Raw genomic sequence first — 13,888 nt, 5'->3', positions numbered from 1 at the left:
TCACCTAGAAAGGGCCCATTCTTCCACTCTTCCCAAACTCTTGCCTCCATGGCTTCCCCCATCACTCACGGTTTGGCTGAAGGTACACCCGTCTGCATCCCCGTAGGGAGTCCTGGGACACGCAAGTGTGAGTGAGGATCATATGCAACCTACCAAACCAGAAGAGAGGATAAACTTTGGTTAATAGGTCATTGTATCGTTTCAAAATTGCTCTGCTCTGCCTTGATGGCTTTGTAGCAAAGATGGCGGTCCAAGGGTTCCCGAACCTCCCTGGCTCAGTGGGCACATTTGGAATGTTGAGTGTCATGGCGCTCTCACAAAATGGCTCCCAAGGGCGGTGACGAAACGCACTTTCCCTAGAAAGCACATTTGGCAAAAAATAACTTCCCTAAAAACATTTGGCAAAAAATAACTTCCCTAAGAACCAAAGTTCAACTCCAAAACCCAACACCATCCTTTTCAAAGCAAACAAAGAAAGTGCTAGAGGACCGCGCTGTGCTTCACAGCCTGCCAGACTCCCAGTTAAGAAAACATTGTTTTAATTATTTTAAAATAAAAACCAGGAAGTGTAAGGCACATTAGGGCTCAGGAGTACCACACTGGAGACCCCAGCAGATACAAATATATATATGTATATTTATCCCAGCGGCTCACCAGAGGGGAGCGGCCATAACCAGCCGCCCCAACGACAGCTGCCCCATTGAGCTGTGGGGTCACGAGGTGCAGCCCGGCGTAGGCCCCGGCACCTGCCATGTCGCCGTTGACGGACGCGTGGGCCATGTTGAAGGCGGCCTGGTAGGAGCTCTGGACGGTGAGCGGATTGCGTAGGCTCAAGCCTGAAGTTGAAGAAGAGGGTTAGACAGGGAGACTGTGGGGGTCATGATGGAAAGCTCATGTTTAAAAGCGGACTTGCATTTCATTCCTTGCCTAATCGCTGCAGGTGACCAGAAATTCTCTCCAGGCGAGTGAGCAGCAGGCAAAGGACTGGCTTTTCGCTTCATCCTTCACTCACTTGGTAGAAAGTGGATTTTTTTTTTTACTCGCCAGTAGTCCCTGCCTGGACCCTAAGGTTATCCTCAGGGGTCCTTCTCCGTGAGCTCCTACCAAAGGAAGGGAGGCAGGTGGCTACCAGGAGCAGGGCCTTCTCTGCTGTGGCACCGCTGGCTGTGGAATGAGCTCCCTAAGGAGGTTCGCCTGGCATCTGCACTATATTCTTTTAGACGCCAGCTGAAGACCTTTTCATTCTCTCAGCATTTTAACAGTCTATAAATTTAATTTTAACTTTGCTGTTTCAAATTTGCATTTTAAATTTGTATTTCTGCACTGCTGCTGATTTTATTCTGGTTGTGCTTTTAGATTGTATTTTATATCATGTTTTTATACTGTTAGTTTTATACTTTAAATGGTTTTAATTTGTGTGAACCGCCCGGGGAGCTTTGGCTACTGGACGGTATAAAAATGCAATAAATCAATAAATAAGCTTAAATTATATATGTGTTTTAATCTTGGGTCTTATTCTGGTTAGCCACCTGGAGTACCATTTTTGATGGAAAGGCAGGATATAAATCAAATGAGAAATAAACAAACCAACAATAGCGCAGGAAGAGCTTTCATGCTGCCAATCGTATAAACTGAAGCCCCACACGTGAAATGGGTCGAGGGGCAAACTCCTCCCTCAAGTTCACAGCTCCTCCACTTCCAATAAGATGGATGAGGGCCAATAAACTGAAGCTGAATCCTGATGAGACAGAAGCTCTGTATATTGGTGGTTCCAGAGTCTGGGAAAGCGACCTGTCCTGGACAGGGTTTCACTTCCTCCGCTGGTGCGTAGCTTGGGAGTACTCCTAGATCCATCCTTGCCACTAGAGACCCAGGTGGACTTCGTGGCTCAGAGTACTTGGGGTCAGCTTCGGCTGATCCGCCAGCTACGGCCTTTCCTGGACAGGGACAACCTGGCCACAGTAGTGTAGGTACTGGTAACTTTCCGATTAGACTACTGCAATGAACTCTACGTGGGGCTGCCCTTGAAGATGACTCAACAGTTGCAGCTAGTGCAAAATGCAGCAGCTAGCCTGCTAAATGGAATATCACGTAAAGACCATATAACACCAGGCTTAAAGGAATTGTGCTGGCTGCCTGTACGCTTCCGGTTGGAATTCAAGGTGTTGGCAATGACATTTAAAGTCCTAACCAGCTTGGGACCTCAATACTTGAAGGACCTTCAAGTGGAAGGTCCTTCAAGTATGCCTGCCCAAGATGCCTGCCCAAGATTTGAGATCTGTTGGAGGAGCCTTCCTCTGCATCCCACCAATGGGAGACATATGTTATGGTGAGACATAGGAGAGGGCTTTCTCTGCTGTGGCACCCGGGTTGTGGAATGCCCTTCCCTTGGAGGCCTGAGTGGCACCAACGATGGCTTCATAGGCATGCATACGGGGTGTGCTGGGTGTGCCCAAGCACACCCTAATGTCTCTAGAGCCTCTGGAAAGTGTGCTTTCTTGCCCCAATCCTAATGCTTCAATGCCCCGATTGTAGGGGAGGGGGGCGGGAAGGCGTACTTTCCCCTCCTCCACTCCGATCGGAGCACACGTTACGTCAGATGCATTGCAGGAGGGAAGAGGAACGGCAGTTTAAAATTCCCTAGGTGCACCCCCTAATGAAATGTGCTGCACACCCCCATGGCTGTGAGGGCTAAACCTGCCTAAAGCTAGTTTTATTTTATTTTTATTGCTTTTAACTTTTCTACTGGTATAGCTTGATTAATGGTTTAATATATTTTTAGCTGAATATGTTATTTATTGTTTTATACTGTTGAATTGATTTGATCTGTACGCTGCCCTGAGATCCCAACGATATAGGGTGGGATGCCATTTTAATAAATAAAGAAAGAAAGAAGAAAGCCACAGAGCCCCTGTGCCCCACCCACGCACCCACCCCCATTACCAAGCGACTCCACCGTCTGCTTTGCAACCCCTGGACGGAAATGCGGCGTGTTGCTGCTGCTGCTGCTGGACGAGCCTGGCGCTGTGCCTTCGCCTTGCGAAGTCGGGGTGCTGGACTTCAAGCCGGGGGTGACCGCTTTCTCAACCTGCAAAAGATCGCCATTTTCTTTATTTCATTACACACACCTCCCGCGCCCGTTCCTCCAGAGAGCTCAGGGGGCGCCCGGCACTGGTTACTCCCACCCATCATCTCCAACTATTGGCCGCACTGGCTGGGGATGATGGAAATTGAGGCCAATGCACCTGGAGGGAACAGCTTTGGGAAGTGCAGGCTACTTGGAGTTAGATGCACCAAGGGCCTGATCCGGTACAAAGCAGCTTCCTATGTCTTTTTGAAAAAAGGCAACACCCAGGGAAGAGGTTCCCATGGAAGGGATCGAAAATATAAAACGCCGGCCTCCCAACGAACGAATGAAATCTTTATTGCTAAAAGCGATAAGCCATCACAATTCGACATAATGAAAACAAGTAAAAAGATAAGCTAAAATAAATAAGTTAAAAATGGACAATTTAAAGTAAAATAAAAATAATGAACACAAATGGAATATAAAGGTAAAAATCACGTTAACATACATTAAGAACTCGTGGGTGGGGAACTAGATCAGTACATACACAAGAACGAAATCTCCAGCTCCCCATTACGAAACGTGCTGGGGGTCTTGGTGCCTAGCTCTCAACTTACTTGCAGCTAAGGCGAATTTTGCAACCAGATCAGTAATAAATACATTATTGCCAGCTAGCAATATCTACAGATTTGCTCAAGGGAAGATCGGTCAGAAAGATAATGAAGAATGGAATGGAGAAATTTTTGTCTAGGGGATGTATATATAGGGCATCACAACAGATAATGTTGAATGTCCTCATAGAATCATAGAATAGCAGAGTTGGAAGGGGCTTACAAGGCCATCGAGTCCAACCCCCTGCTCAATGCAGGAATCCACCCTAAAGCATCCCTGACAGATGGCTGTCCAGCTGTCTCTTAAAGGCCTCTAGTGTGGGAGAGCCCACAACCTCCCTAGGTCACTGGTTCCATTGTCGTACTGCTCTAACAGCAGGAAGTTTTTCCTGCTGTCCAGCCGGAATCTGGCTTCCTGTAACTCCACTTCCCCTAACTCACAGATGCACAGTCCCAACAGTGTGACACAAACCTATCGTGTGGCCACAGTGCTGGTGGCAGAATCCCAATAAAAATAACGAAGGCAACCCCTAGACTGCTGGAAGACACTGCACCACAACTCCTATCATTGCTGATCATGCTGGGGCTAATGGGAATTGGGAGTCCAACAACAACTGGAAGGACATGGGCTGAATCTGTCACATTTCACACACCCAGCAGTTTTTCATTTTTCTACCTTCTCTCACATAATCCCATGAATTTATTTCTTTTAAAGCCCACCTGAAAACACGTACACCTTTTTTGTTCCTGTTTCCAATGACACACTTTTCAGTATGATCTTCTTAATGTGTACGTTTTCTGCAAGCGACGCTGCCTAGTGGAATGCATTTCCATGCATTATTTTAATGAATATACCCACCTGCGTGTGCACATTCCCCACCCCACATTTTTCTATCAGAGAACTGCATCAGAATATTTGGGAAAGTATGAATACTGAAGTAGGGCTGCATTTTGGTTTGTTTCTTAGTACAGGAAGCACAAAAGAGGTGTGTTCATATTAAAATGTGACCTGACTTGGAGGCAGGAATTTTACAAACTCTGGGTAGTATCCAATATTAATCCTATGTAGAGTAGACCCATTGAAATGAATGGGTCTCAAGTTAGTTGTAAGACTAACATTGGATGCTACCCAATTATCAGAAGGCTGGAGCAACTTCCCTTAAAGGAGAAGCAATCGGTTCAGGACAAACAAGAGGAAGGAGCGTTTCACACCAAGATGTCATTAACCTGCGGAACTGGAAACAAAACACTTTGATGAGAGACTGAAAGAACTGGGCCTGTTTAGCCTGGAGAAGGGAAGATTGAGGGGAGACATGATGGCACTCTTCAAATACTTGAAAGGTTGTCACACAGAGGAGGGCCAGGATCTCTTCTCGATCCTCCCAGAGCGCAGGACATGGAATCATGGGCTCAAGTGACAGGAAGCCAGATTCCAGCTGGACATCAGGAAAAACTTCCTGGCTGTTAGAGTAGTACGACAATGGCTTCAGTGACCTAGGGAGGTTGTGGGCTCTCCCACACTAGAGGCAGCTGGGCACCCATCTGTCAGGGATGCTCTAGGGTGGATTCCTGCATTGAGTAGGGGGTTGGACTCGATGGCCTTAGAGGCCCCTTCCAACTCTACCAAGAATGACAAGACCCAATCAATGGGCCATATAGTCTCACATTCCTTTCTAAGAGCGGTCAAGGGGGTCTCTCTGGAAAGTTGCTGAAGCCTACATTCAGAACTATACTGCCCCTCTATAAGGAGGCTCATCATTTAGTTAGGGCTGATGCTCTAAAAGGCACAGTCTCAAAATTAAAGCCCTGCAGTGCTAAAGAACCACTTGCCCGGGTAGCCAGGATGAAAACACAGCTCTGAAGCTGGCCTTACAGGCCCCTTCCAACTCTACTATTCTATGATTCTATGAACTTGCTGCCCCAAGATGTGGTGATGGCTACAAACCCATCCTCTCGGAGAAGTGTAGACTAATTCACCACGTTTATTAGTCTTGATGGCAAAATGAAACAAAACCTCCATCTTCAGAGGCAGTATACCACTGCATGCCAGTTGCTGGGGGACAGAGCCACAGTGAGAGGTGGGTTTGCCTTCGTGCTCTGCCTTGGGCATCTCGTAGGCCACTGTGGGGAAGCAGGATGCTGGGACTGGGTGGGCTGTTTGGTCCAATCCAGCAGGTCACATTTTAGGATCTTATTATGGGCTAATCTAGCAACACATTAAAAACAACAACCCACGATTGCAGCTAATAATAGTGCATAGTACAGTATTCCCCAGTCAGAATGGCCACTGGCTGGGGAAGATGGGAATTGTAGTCCAACACATCTGGAGAGTGCCAGGCTGGGAAAAGCTGACATAATAGGTAATATATCAGGGCGGGTAGAAATCAACAGTAGAGCTGGTGAGTCTGCCGGAGGAGACTCCTCAACTTAACAGTCTTTTAACATTTAAGAAAGCTATCAAGACTGATCTATTCTGGCAGGCCTATCCAGGGGAAATTTAGGACTCTTTTAGGATGTTTAATAATGCTTTTAATCAGTATTTTATGTATTTTATTGTTGTTCCCTGCCTTGATACAAACAGAGAGGCGGGTAAGAAGTATTATTATTATTATTATTATTATTATTATTATTATTATTATTATTATTATTTTACAATGCTACATGACATTAACAGGATGAGATCAGAAAGATGAATGCAGACCTCCCACCGGACATCAAAACCTCCCTCGCCTTCCCTCAGCTGAAACCCCCGAAATGCAAACGTTCTGGAAAAGCCGACACGCCTTCTCACATGCCTCTGGCCGCAGCTTCCACAACTGGTGTCAGAAGTAGGAAAAGGGGATGAAAGGCAACGAGAAACAGAAACACCTCCCTTCTCCAAGAGGGCAATTTGAGGGATTCCTCTGCCCAGCCCCGCTGTGCGGCCCCTCCCTCCCCTCCCTCTTTCTAGGCAAGAGTCCACAACGCAGACCGCAACGGCAGCCTTCGTCCACATTGCCAAGCAGCGGAGGGGGGTTTGCGGCAGAGGGAGACCAGCTGTGGACGTTCCGTGACCGCCCATTCCACCCCCCTGGCTCTCAGGACATTCAGCTCAGCCAGGAGCGGGAGGAGCCCCCCCTCCCCCCCGATCCTGGTCTACTGCCTCCGCTACCAGCCACTCGGGGCTGGTCATGGTGAGTTAAAGGCATCTGGGCAACGACACACCCAACATCGCAGTCTTATCGGAGGCCAGGCAATTCAGCCATCAAGCCAGTGGGGGCTGGCGGCTCCGATGTCAGTGAGGCAATGAATCCGCTCCAGGTTCCATTCATAAAGGAGCCGTCCACACCTGGGACGGCAGTTCAGAGTTCTGACTGAAACCCGGAGTGGATTCATCAGCACCACTACACCAGTATTGCCTTCTCTAGGAGTAGATAACCTGGTGCTCCCAAATATTTTGGACAATGCCCATCACCCTGGCCATTGGCTATGCTTCTGGGGGTGATGGGAGTTATAGTTCAAGAACTCCCGGTTGCCCTAGCCTTGGGCCGTGACAGATGGTTGCTTGGCAGCAGAATTCCTCTCTCTATCACCTGCTACCTAATAGTTTTTTCACTGCAGATACTGGGAACCAAACCTGCAACCTTCTGCAGGCAAGGCAGGAAGGGCCCTCCCATTTGCAGCACCCGGCGTCAACTCCCCAACGCTCATTAGTTCATTCTCAGCCTTTCCTCCAGCGGCCGTCCTGGTGGTCCGCTCCCGTTTTATCTTCACAGCCTCCCTGTGAGGCTGGTTGGGCCAAGGGGGCTGGTTCAAGATCAGCCAACGGGGATTTAAACCTGGGTCTCCCTATCCCTAAGCAGACACTCTCACCACTATACCACACCGCCTTCAACTTGGAAGACCCCCATCAGTTATTTCACCTGTATGTCAAAGAATTCAGGTGCCGGGTTTTGGATGGGGTGAGGTGGGGGGGCTCAAAGCCACCTCAAAAAACGAAACCCCGCCTTTCGGAATTTGTGGGAAGCAGAGCAAGAACAGCCTTTTTCCTTCTTCCAAAAAGTAATCTCCCCCAAAAGGCCTTTTGGTCCTGCAACGCTCATGCACACATCCCTGATACGGTTACGTACCGTGGCCACATCCTTGGCGGTCCGGGTCGGGGAGGCGCTGCTGGAGGAAGCCATAGATGTGGGGCTAAGCTGAACCGCCTCTTTCCTCTGCAGGGGGACTTTATCGACCCCGTTCTCCCGAGATGAGAAGGAGTGGACACTGTGAGGGGAAGAGGGATCCTGGGAGGGAAAATGGAGACACACACAGAGAGACAGACAGAGAGAGACTGGCATCAAAGGCGTCATTTATTCTCAAATTAACGTAAGCTAGCCTAGGCAGCAAGGGCCCAGGCCACCTGAAGGAGCAGCTCCTTCTCACCTACTTGGACATTAAAAGGACCAGAGGTCCTCTTCCAGGCACCCCATCAAATAAGGCAAGGCAATTGGCTACTGAAGAGGGCCTTCTCACTAGTGGCACCTGTAACGGATGTCAGGGTCCACCTGACAACCCTGCAAGGTAGGCTCCTGGACCAAACGTCCTAAACTCCCAGCAACCCGCCTCCCCAAACCCTGTCCACAACCGGGACGAGCCAGAGATTCAGGGAATAACACACAAACGCACATTTAGGGACCAAAGCAATTTTATTGCAATCACTAAAACTCACACGCAAGGCCTCGGTCAGTAAAACAGCCTTTTAAAAAGGGAAAGGGAAGAAAGGGGGAGTGAGGAAAGAAGGTGAGGAACAGCTCTGATCTCTAGCCATTACCCCAAGAAACAATCATGCATCCCCACACCCAGCCGAAACGACGGCTGGCCTTTTCCAGGATACCCACGCCCCTTTAAAACATAAAAACACCTTTCTGACTCTGAGGAACCCCCTCCTGGTGACCTCGGGCCTGATCTTCCCAGTTGACATACGCACGCAGGCCCAAGGAAGATGGAGGGCTTTCTTCATCGGGCTTTTTCTCTCTTTTTGGGACCCTCGGTCCCAACCCGTGCCCTTCTCGGACTTTTGCCCACCCCCTCCCATAGAGACCAGGCCCCCTCTTTTCCCCACAGCTGAACCCCGTTAGCTCGTCCACCGCCCTGACCATCTCCAGGTGCCGGTGGGAGTGAGCCTGGAGATGGTCAGGGATGACCTTGGCTGGCAGCCACCAACTTCCGCCTTCCCCGCCCAAGCCTGGCACAGCCACGTGGAAACAAGAGGCCCCAGGTCAGACACAGGGGCAGATTTCACCACCCCATAGAGCAACAACAGGCACAAGTCTGCACCCCTGTCCTTCACAGCACCCAATCTGGGGGATCCCCTCCCAAGGGAGGCTTGCCCTGATGGCTTTGACTTTCCCGGGCACCTCAAGAACTGCTTTTATGCGCTTTCGAGATCGCTGCACTTTTATGGCTGTGAGCGTCATGTGTTTTTTATTCTTGGCTGCTGCTGTTGCTTTGGTTTGATTAGGAGCGGTTTCCCTGCAGCGTTTGACTGCTTGCACACGATGTTTTTATGTATTGTTACAGGGTGGTTTAGAAGCTCAGTAAGGATTCCAATGCATGTTTAGACAGAAAAGAAGTCCTACAACTCCCAGCATCCCCAGCCAGTGTGCTGGAAGTTGTAGGACTTCTTTCGGTCTAAACATGCACAGGATTTCGCCCTAAATAAATGCATCCGCTCTGGGACCTGAATAAGAATAATGATACATTCTTAGAACTGAGCCAAAGTGCTTTAACCCCTGGGCCCCCCATTTTACCACCCCATTTGCAGCCGGTGAGATGGGGGACGGGATTTCAGTGATTTTTTTTGGGGGGGGGGGAGTCAGGACTGATCGCCTGGCTGCTTTGCAATCTTTTCCTCCAGGCTGCCAAGACTGGTTTCCGCATATCCACCACCTGCCTTTCCCCCAAAACTGGACAAAATGAAGGTCCCGCCCCCCCACCCTAACCCACCCTATTTCACTCCTCTCCCTGTGGAATCACCCACCACCCTCCAACTGAGCCAAAAGTCTCAAATTAAGTGAGTCCATCGCAGAGGTACGTTCCAGTCCAGAGCCTCCCCACTTCACGGCTCACAGCACAATTCTATGTCCACCAGCGGAGTTCACTGGGACTTACTTCCAGGTAAGTGCCCGCAGGATTGCAGCCACCCTGCTAGAGCAGCTCTCCACAAAGCAACCAGTACGTAACCAGATTGTGGAGAACAAGGACTCCTTGGTGCTGTCCTGAGGCCAAAAAGGCTCAATTGTTTGGGGGCAGGTGTGTGTGTGTGTGTGTGAGAGTGTGTGTGTGTCAGGGTTCTTGCAGGAAGGAAATTCACAAGCCTGCAAGAGTTTGTTGGTGTTGCTCCTGCTTTGCAAACCAGTCCAGCACGCCCAGTGCAGACGATACTGGGCTAGATGGATCAGTGGTCTGACTCCGTATAAGTCAGCTTCAGCCCTTATTTAATCAACTGGGAAAATTCAGAACAATGAGGACTAGAACCTTCCTCTCCATTTTTAGGGAAGGAGCCACAGGTGCAGCACCCACTGTGCATGCGGAATTCTTTAAAAGGGTGGCAGGAAGCAGAGTTTAGGAAAGGGGAATAAAACTTTGTCCAAGCTCCCTGGAAAGTCGCCAGAGAGACGAACAGCCTGGCTTGGTATAAAAGCAGCTTCACGTGACCCATCGGGAGGGGATGGCCATTGCTTCTATACAACAGGTGGCCCAAACGCAGCCTCTCTTCTCAACTTGGCAACTAAGAGTAGTGGAAGTTGGGGTGGGAGGCAGGTCAGCCTGTCTTGTTTGCTAGACTGGCCTTGTGTTTGGGGTGTGTGTGTGTGTGTGTGTGTGTGTGACAGAGTATAGAAACAAGCATCGTGGCATTCAGTTCCCTAAAACGCTCAGTTTCCACTATTAAAAACACACACACAAAAACAAGTTTCTAGACCTTATGGGGCAAGTGTTCAGTGGAGGTTCCAAAACAGTCAAAAACATTCAGAAGGAGCTTTCTGAAGGGAGGCCTCTGATCTCTCAAATGATAATGATCAAGCAGACCAATAATATCTGGACTGATAGATGCATAAATACGACTGGTCTTTACAAGTCAAAAAATTCAGAGGATGTGCGTGTTTCTTTGTATTCCAAATGTCAGAGACTCCCCTCCCTTCAATGTGGAAGGACCCAGCTGGGTTTGACATCCCAATTCAAGCATCTGCAGGAGAGCTAAGCCCGTCACGCCTCACCCCGCGGCTCGCAACTTGTAAATTTCACCTTTGAGGGGCATCAGCTTTGTCCCCATGGATGCCTCTTAAGCCTTCGCATAACACCCCCCCCACACACACAACAATGTTTGCTCATAGGGCCACAAGCCACAAAACACAGCCACGTACAGACCTCATCAACCACCAGGTTGTCCTCACTCTTGTCTCCGTCGCTCCCCTGGAAACAAGGATGAAAAGAACAGAACAGAGAAGTAAAGGAGAAGAGAAAAGGAGATTTACCAAAGTATTTCTTTTACAGAAAAAAACATTAAGGACGTAATCCTATCTAGATCTCCATCAGCCTCCGAACTCAGGGCCTGAAGAGCACGCTAGGCAGGGCGAGAGGAGGGCAGTTTCGCTAGACAGGCGATTTTTGCCCATCTAGCCGGGGCTCTGTGCAGTGGGAGGGAAGGAGGCTGGGGCGGCCGAGGATTCTTAAGCCAGCAGCCCTGGTCTCCTCCCCCCAGCCCCACCCACAGAACCACCCCTTTCCTTCACTCCAAGGTTGCATTTGCAAGCTCGTAGAAGCAGCCGGTGTGGTTCTCTCCTCCCTGGTTGCGAGAGAGGAAGGGGAGGAGGCAGGGAGCTCCGTCTCCTGGGTCCGAGGTCGGAGCACTGCCTCAAGCCTCAGATCCAGAGATCCCCCAAAATCCTATAGCCCCACAGATGCAGTCTAGGAGGTACATTAAAGGTACATCAAAATGACTGGACCAAATGACAGCACACAGCTTCCATGCAGGATTTATTTGTTAAACCCTTTCTCTTCAGGTCTGCAGGAAGGCTCTGGCGTCCTTGGAACGCCAGATGTTATTGGAATCGTCTGTTTTTAAAAGCCTTTGTATTGAACATCTATTTCTTGTTTGTCTATGGTATTTTAATAATAATAATAATAATAATAATAATAATAATAATAATAATAATAATATTGGACTCAATATGGTTGGACTCGATGGTTGGACTCGATGGCCTTGTAGGCCCCTTCCAACTCTGCTATTCTATGATTCTAATAATAATAATAATAATTCTTACCCACCTCTCCATTTGGATCGAGGCGGGGAACAACTATTTATTTATTTATTGCATTTCTATACCGCCCAATAGTATACATTATTAAAACATCCTAAAATTCCACTGGATAGGCCTGCTGGAATAGATCAGTCTTTATAGCTTTCTTAAATGCTAAAAGACTATTAAGTTGATGAGTCTGCTCTGGCAGGCCATTCCACAGTCTGGGAGCAGCAGAAGAGAAGGTCCTCTGGGTAATACCCGTCAGCCTAGTTTTGGCTGGCTGAAGTAGATTCTTCCCAGAGGACCTGAGTGTGTGGGGCGGATTGGACGGGAGAAGGCGATCCCGCACGTAGCCTGGACCCAAACCACGTAGGGCTTTATGGGTAAGAACCAACACTTTATACTTCGCCCGGAAACTAACTGGCAGCCAGTGAAGAGATTTTAAAACAATTTTGTATTGTTTTTATCTTGTGCACCACCCTGAGAGGGTTCTACCCTTAAAGGCAGCCTAAAAATCAATAAAATAATTAATAAAAGCAGGTTTTCTGAGAGTGTGGGGAGAATTCGAGGCATAGCTACTCACACCTGGAAAGGCACACTTTTAGAGCGGAGCACACACACACACCCAACTCCACACACACCCCTCTAAGACTCCAGGACCCGGCTCCCGTTCTTGTTCCACCGCCTGCCCGACAACTTACGTAGTCTGTGCCGTATTCTTTGTCTTCTGCTTTCCTCTTTTTGCTACTGTTCAAGTAGTCCGAAATGGCCCGCATCCTTTCTCCATTTGATAGCACTAAAGAGCTCTGCAGGAAGGAAGAGAAACTGAAAAGGTGAGCCCGCAGCGCAAGGGCGGTTGCAAACAAGGGGAATGCGATTCCAGGCTGCATTAAGAGAACAACGGCATCCAAGTGGCAAAACGGAGCGCTATGTCCAGTTGTGGGCACCATCCTTTAAGAAGGATGTACACAGATTGGAAGAGGCTCAGAGAAGGCCAACCGAGATGGACAGGGCTGCGGAAAAGAAGTCCTATGAAGACAGTTTGAAGGCACTGGGGATGTTTAGCTTGCAGAAGAAAAGACTAAGTAAGGAACATGAGAAGAGGGCTTCTTCTCTGCTGCCGCCCAGAGGACAATGGACCAGGATTGGGTTTCGAGTAAAGATATGAAGGCCTGGGAAAAACTCGGAAAAAAATTTTGGGGGAAAAAACTTGGAAATTTTTTTGGGGGGGGAAACGTTCCCCCCCTCCCGTTTTTTTCAGACGCCCTTTTTGAGTTTTCCCCCCGAAAAATTGAAAAAAAATGAAGACAAAAATGGATTATGGAATGTTTTGTTTTAGCATGATGAATAAAAGGTTGAAGACAAGGTGTTCATGTATTTACTTCTCCAAATGATTCCTAAAAACTATGTATAGTATCAGATTATTACAATTTCTGTGCACCGAGGACAAACAAGTGCTAGGTTGCAAACTGAGACTACAACTCTCAAATGCACGAGCAAGCTGCCTTTCTGCCTGTAGGGGGCAGCACTGCCACTGAAGCAGAGACTGAAACTGATAGTGATAGCTGTAGCTCTGAAAATGAGTCTGATTAAATTTTTATTTATTGCATTTTTATACCGCCCAATAGCCGAAGCTCTCTGGGCGGTTCACAAAAATTTCATGCATATTCATTGAATCTTGGTTCCCCCCATTCCTCCCCCACCCAGTTCTTTTTATGGGAATGGGTGCATTATGTCTGATTGACACTGCGGAGGACTAGTGGAAACATAAATAATTTTCTTTGTTACTAATGTTGATGATTTCCTCTGTTGCTTTTTTTAAAAAAAAATTTTTTTTTTTTTGCCTGCTCCTGTAGAGGTTCTTTACAGTTCAAGTGTTCCTAACCGTTCAGGAGCTTGTAGCTCCATTGGTTACACATTTTTTTTTAAAAAAATTAAAAAGT

General features: G+C 48.3%; 1 protein-coding gene across 4 annotated transcripts in view; it reads right to left on the bottom strand.

Moving 5' to 3' along the window:
- Nucleotides 1-13,888, bottom strand: part of LOC134412993 (transducin-like enhancer protein 1) — a 65,596-nt gene that overhangs the window by 9,466 nt on the left and 42,242 nt on the right. For all 4 annotated transcript variants that reach the window (XM_063147009.1, XM_063147010.1, XM_063147011.1 and 1 more), the window contains 6 exons: nt 12,647-12,751; nt 11,071-11,115; nt 7,788-7,946; nt 2,944-3,088; nt 655-836; nt 70-149 (listed from right to left, as the gene is read on the bottom strand). In XM_063147009.1, coding sequence (XP_063003079.1) covers nt 70-149; nt 655-836; nt 2,944-3,088; nt 7,788-7,946; nt 11,071-11,115; nt 12,647-12,751 — 716 coding nt within the window. The remainder of the gene's footprint in view (nt 1-69; nt 150-654; nt 837-2,943; nt 3,089-7,787; nt 7,947-11,070; nt 11,116-12,646; nt 12,752-13,888) is intronic.

Source organism: Elgaria multicarinata, chromosome 23, assembly GCF_023053635.1.
Source record: "Elgaria multicarinata webbii isolate HBS135686 ecotype San Diego chromosome 23, rElgMul1.1.pri, whole genome shotgun sequence".
Classification (NCBI taxonomy): Eukaryota; Metazoa; Chordata; class Lepidosauria; order Squamata; family Anguidae; genus Elgaria; species Elgaria multicarinata.
Note: the sequence above shows the minus strand (reverse complement) of the source record. Positions and strands in the feature narration are given on the sequence as shown.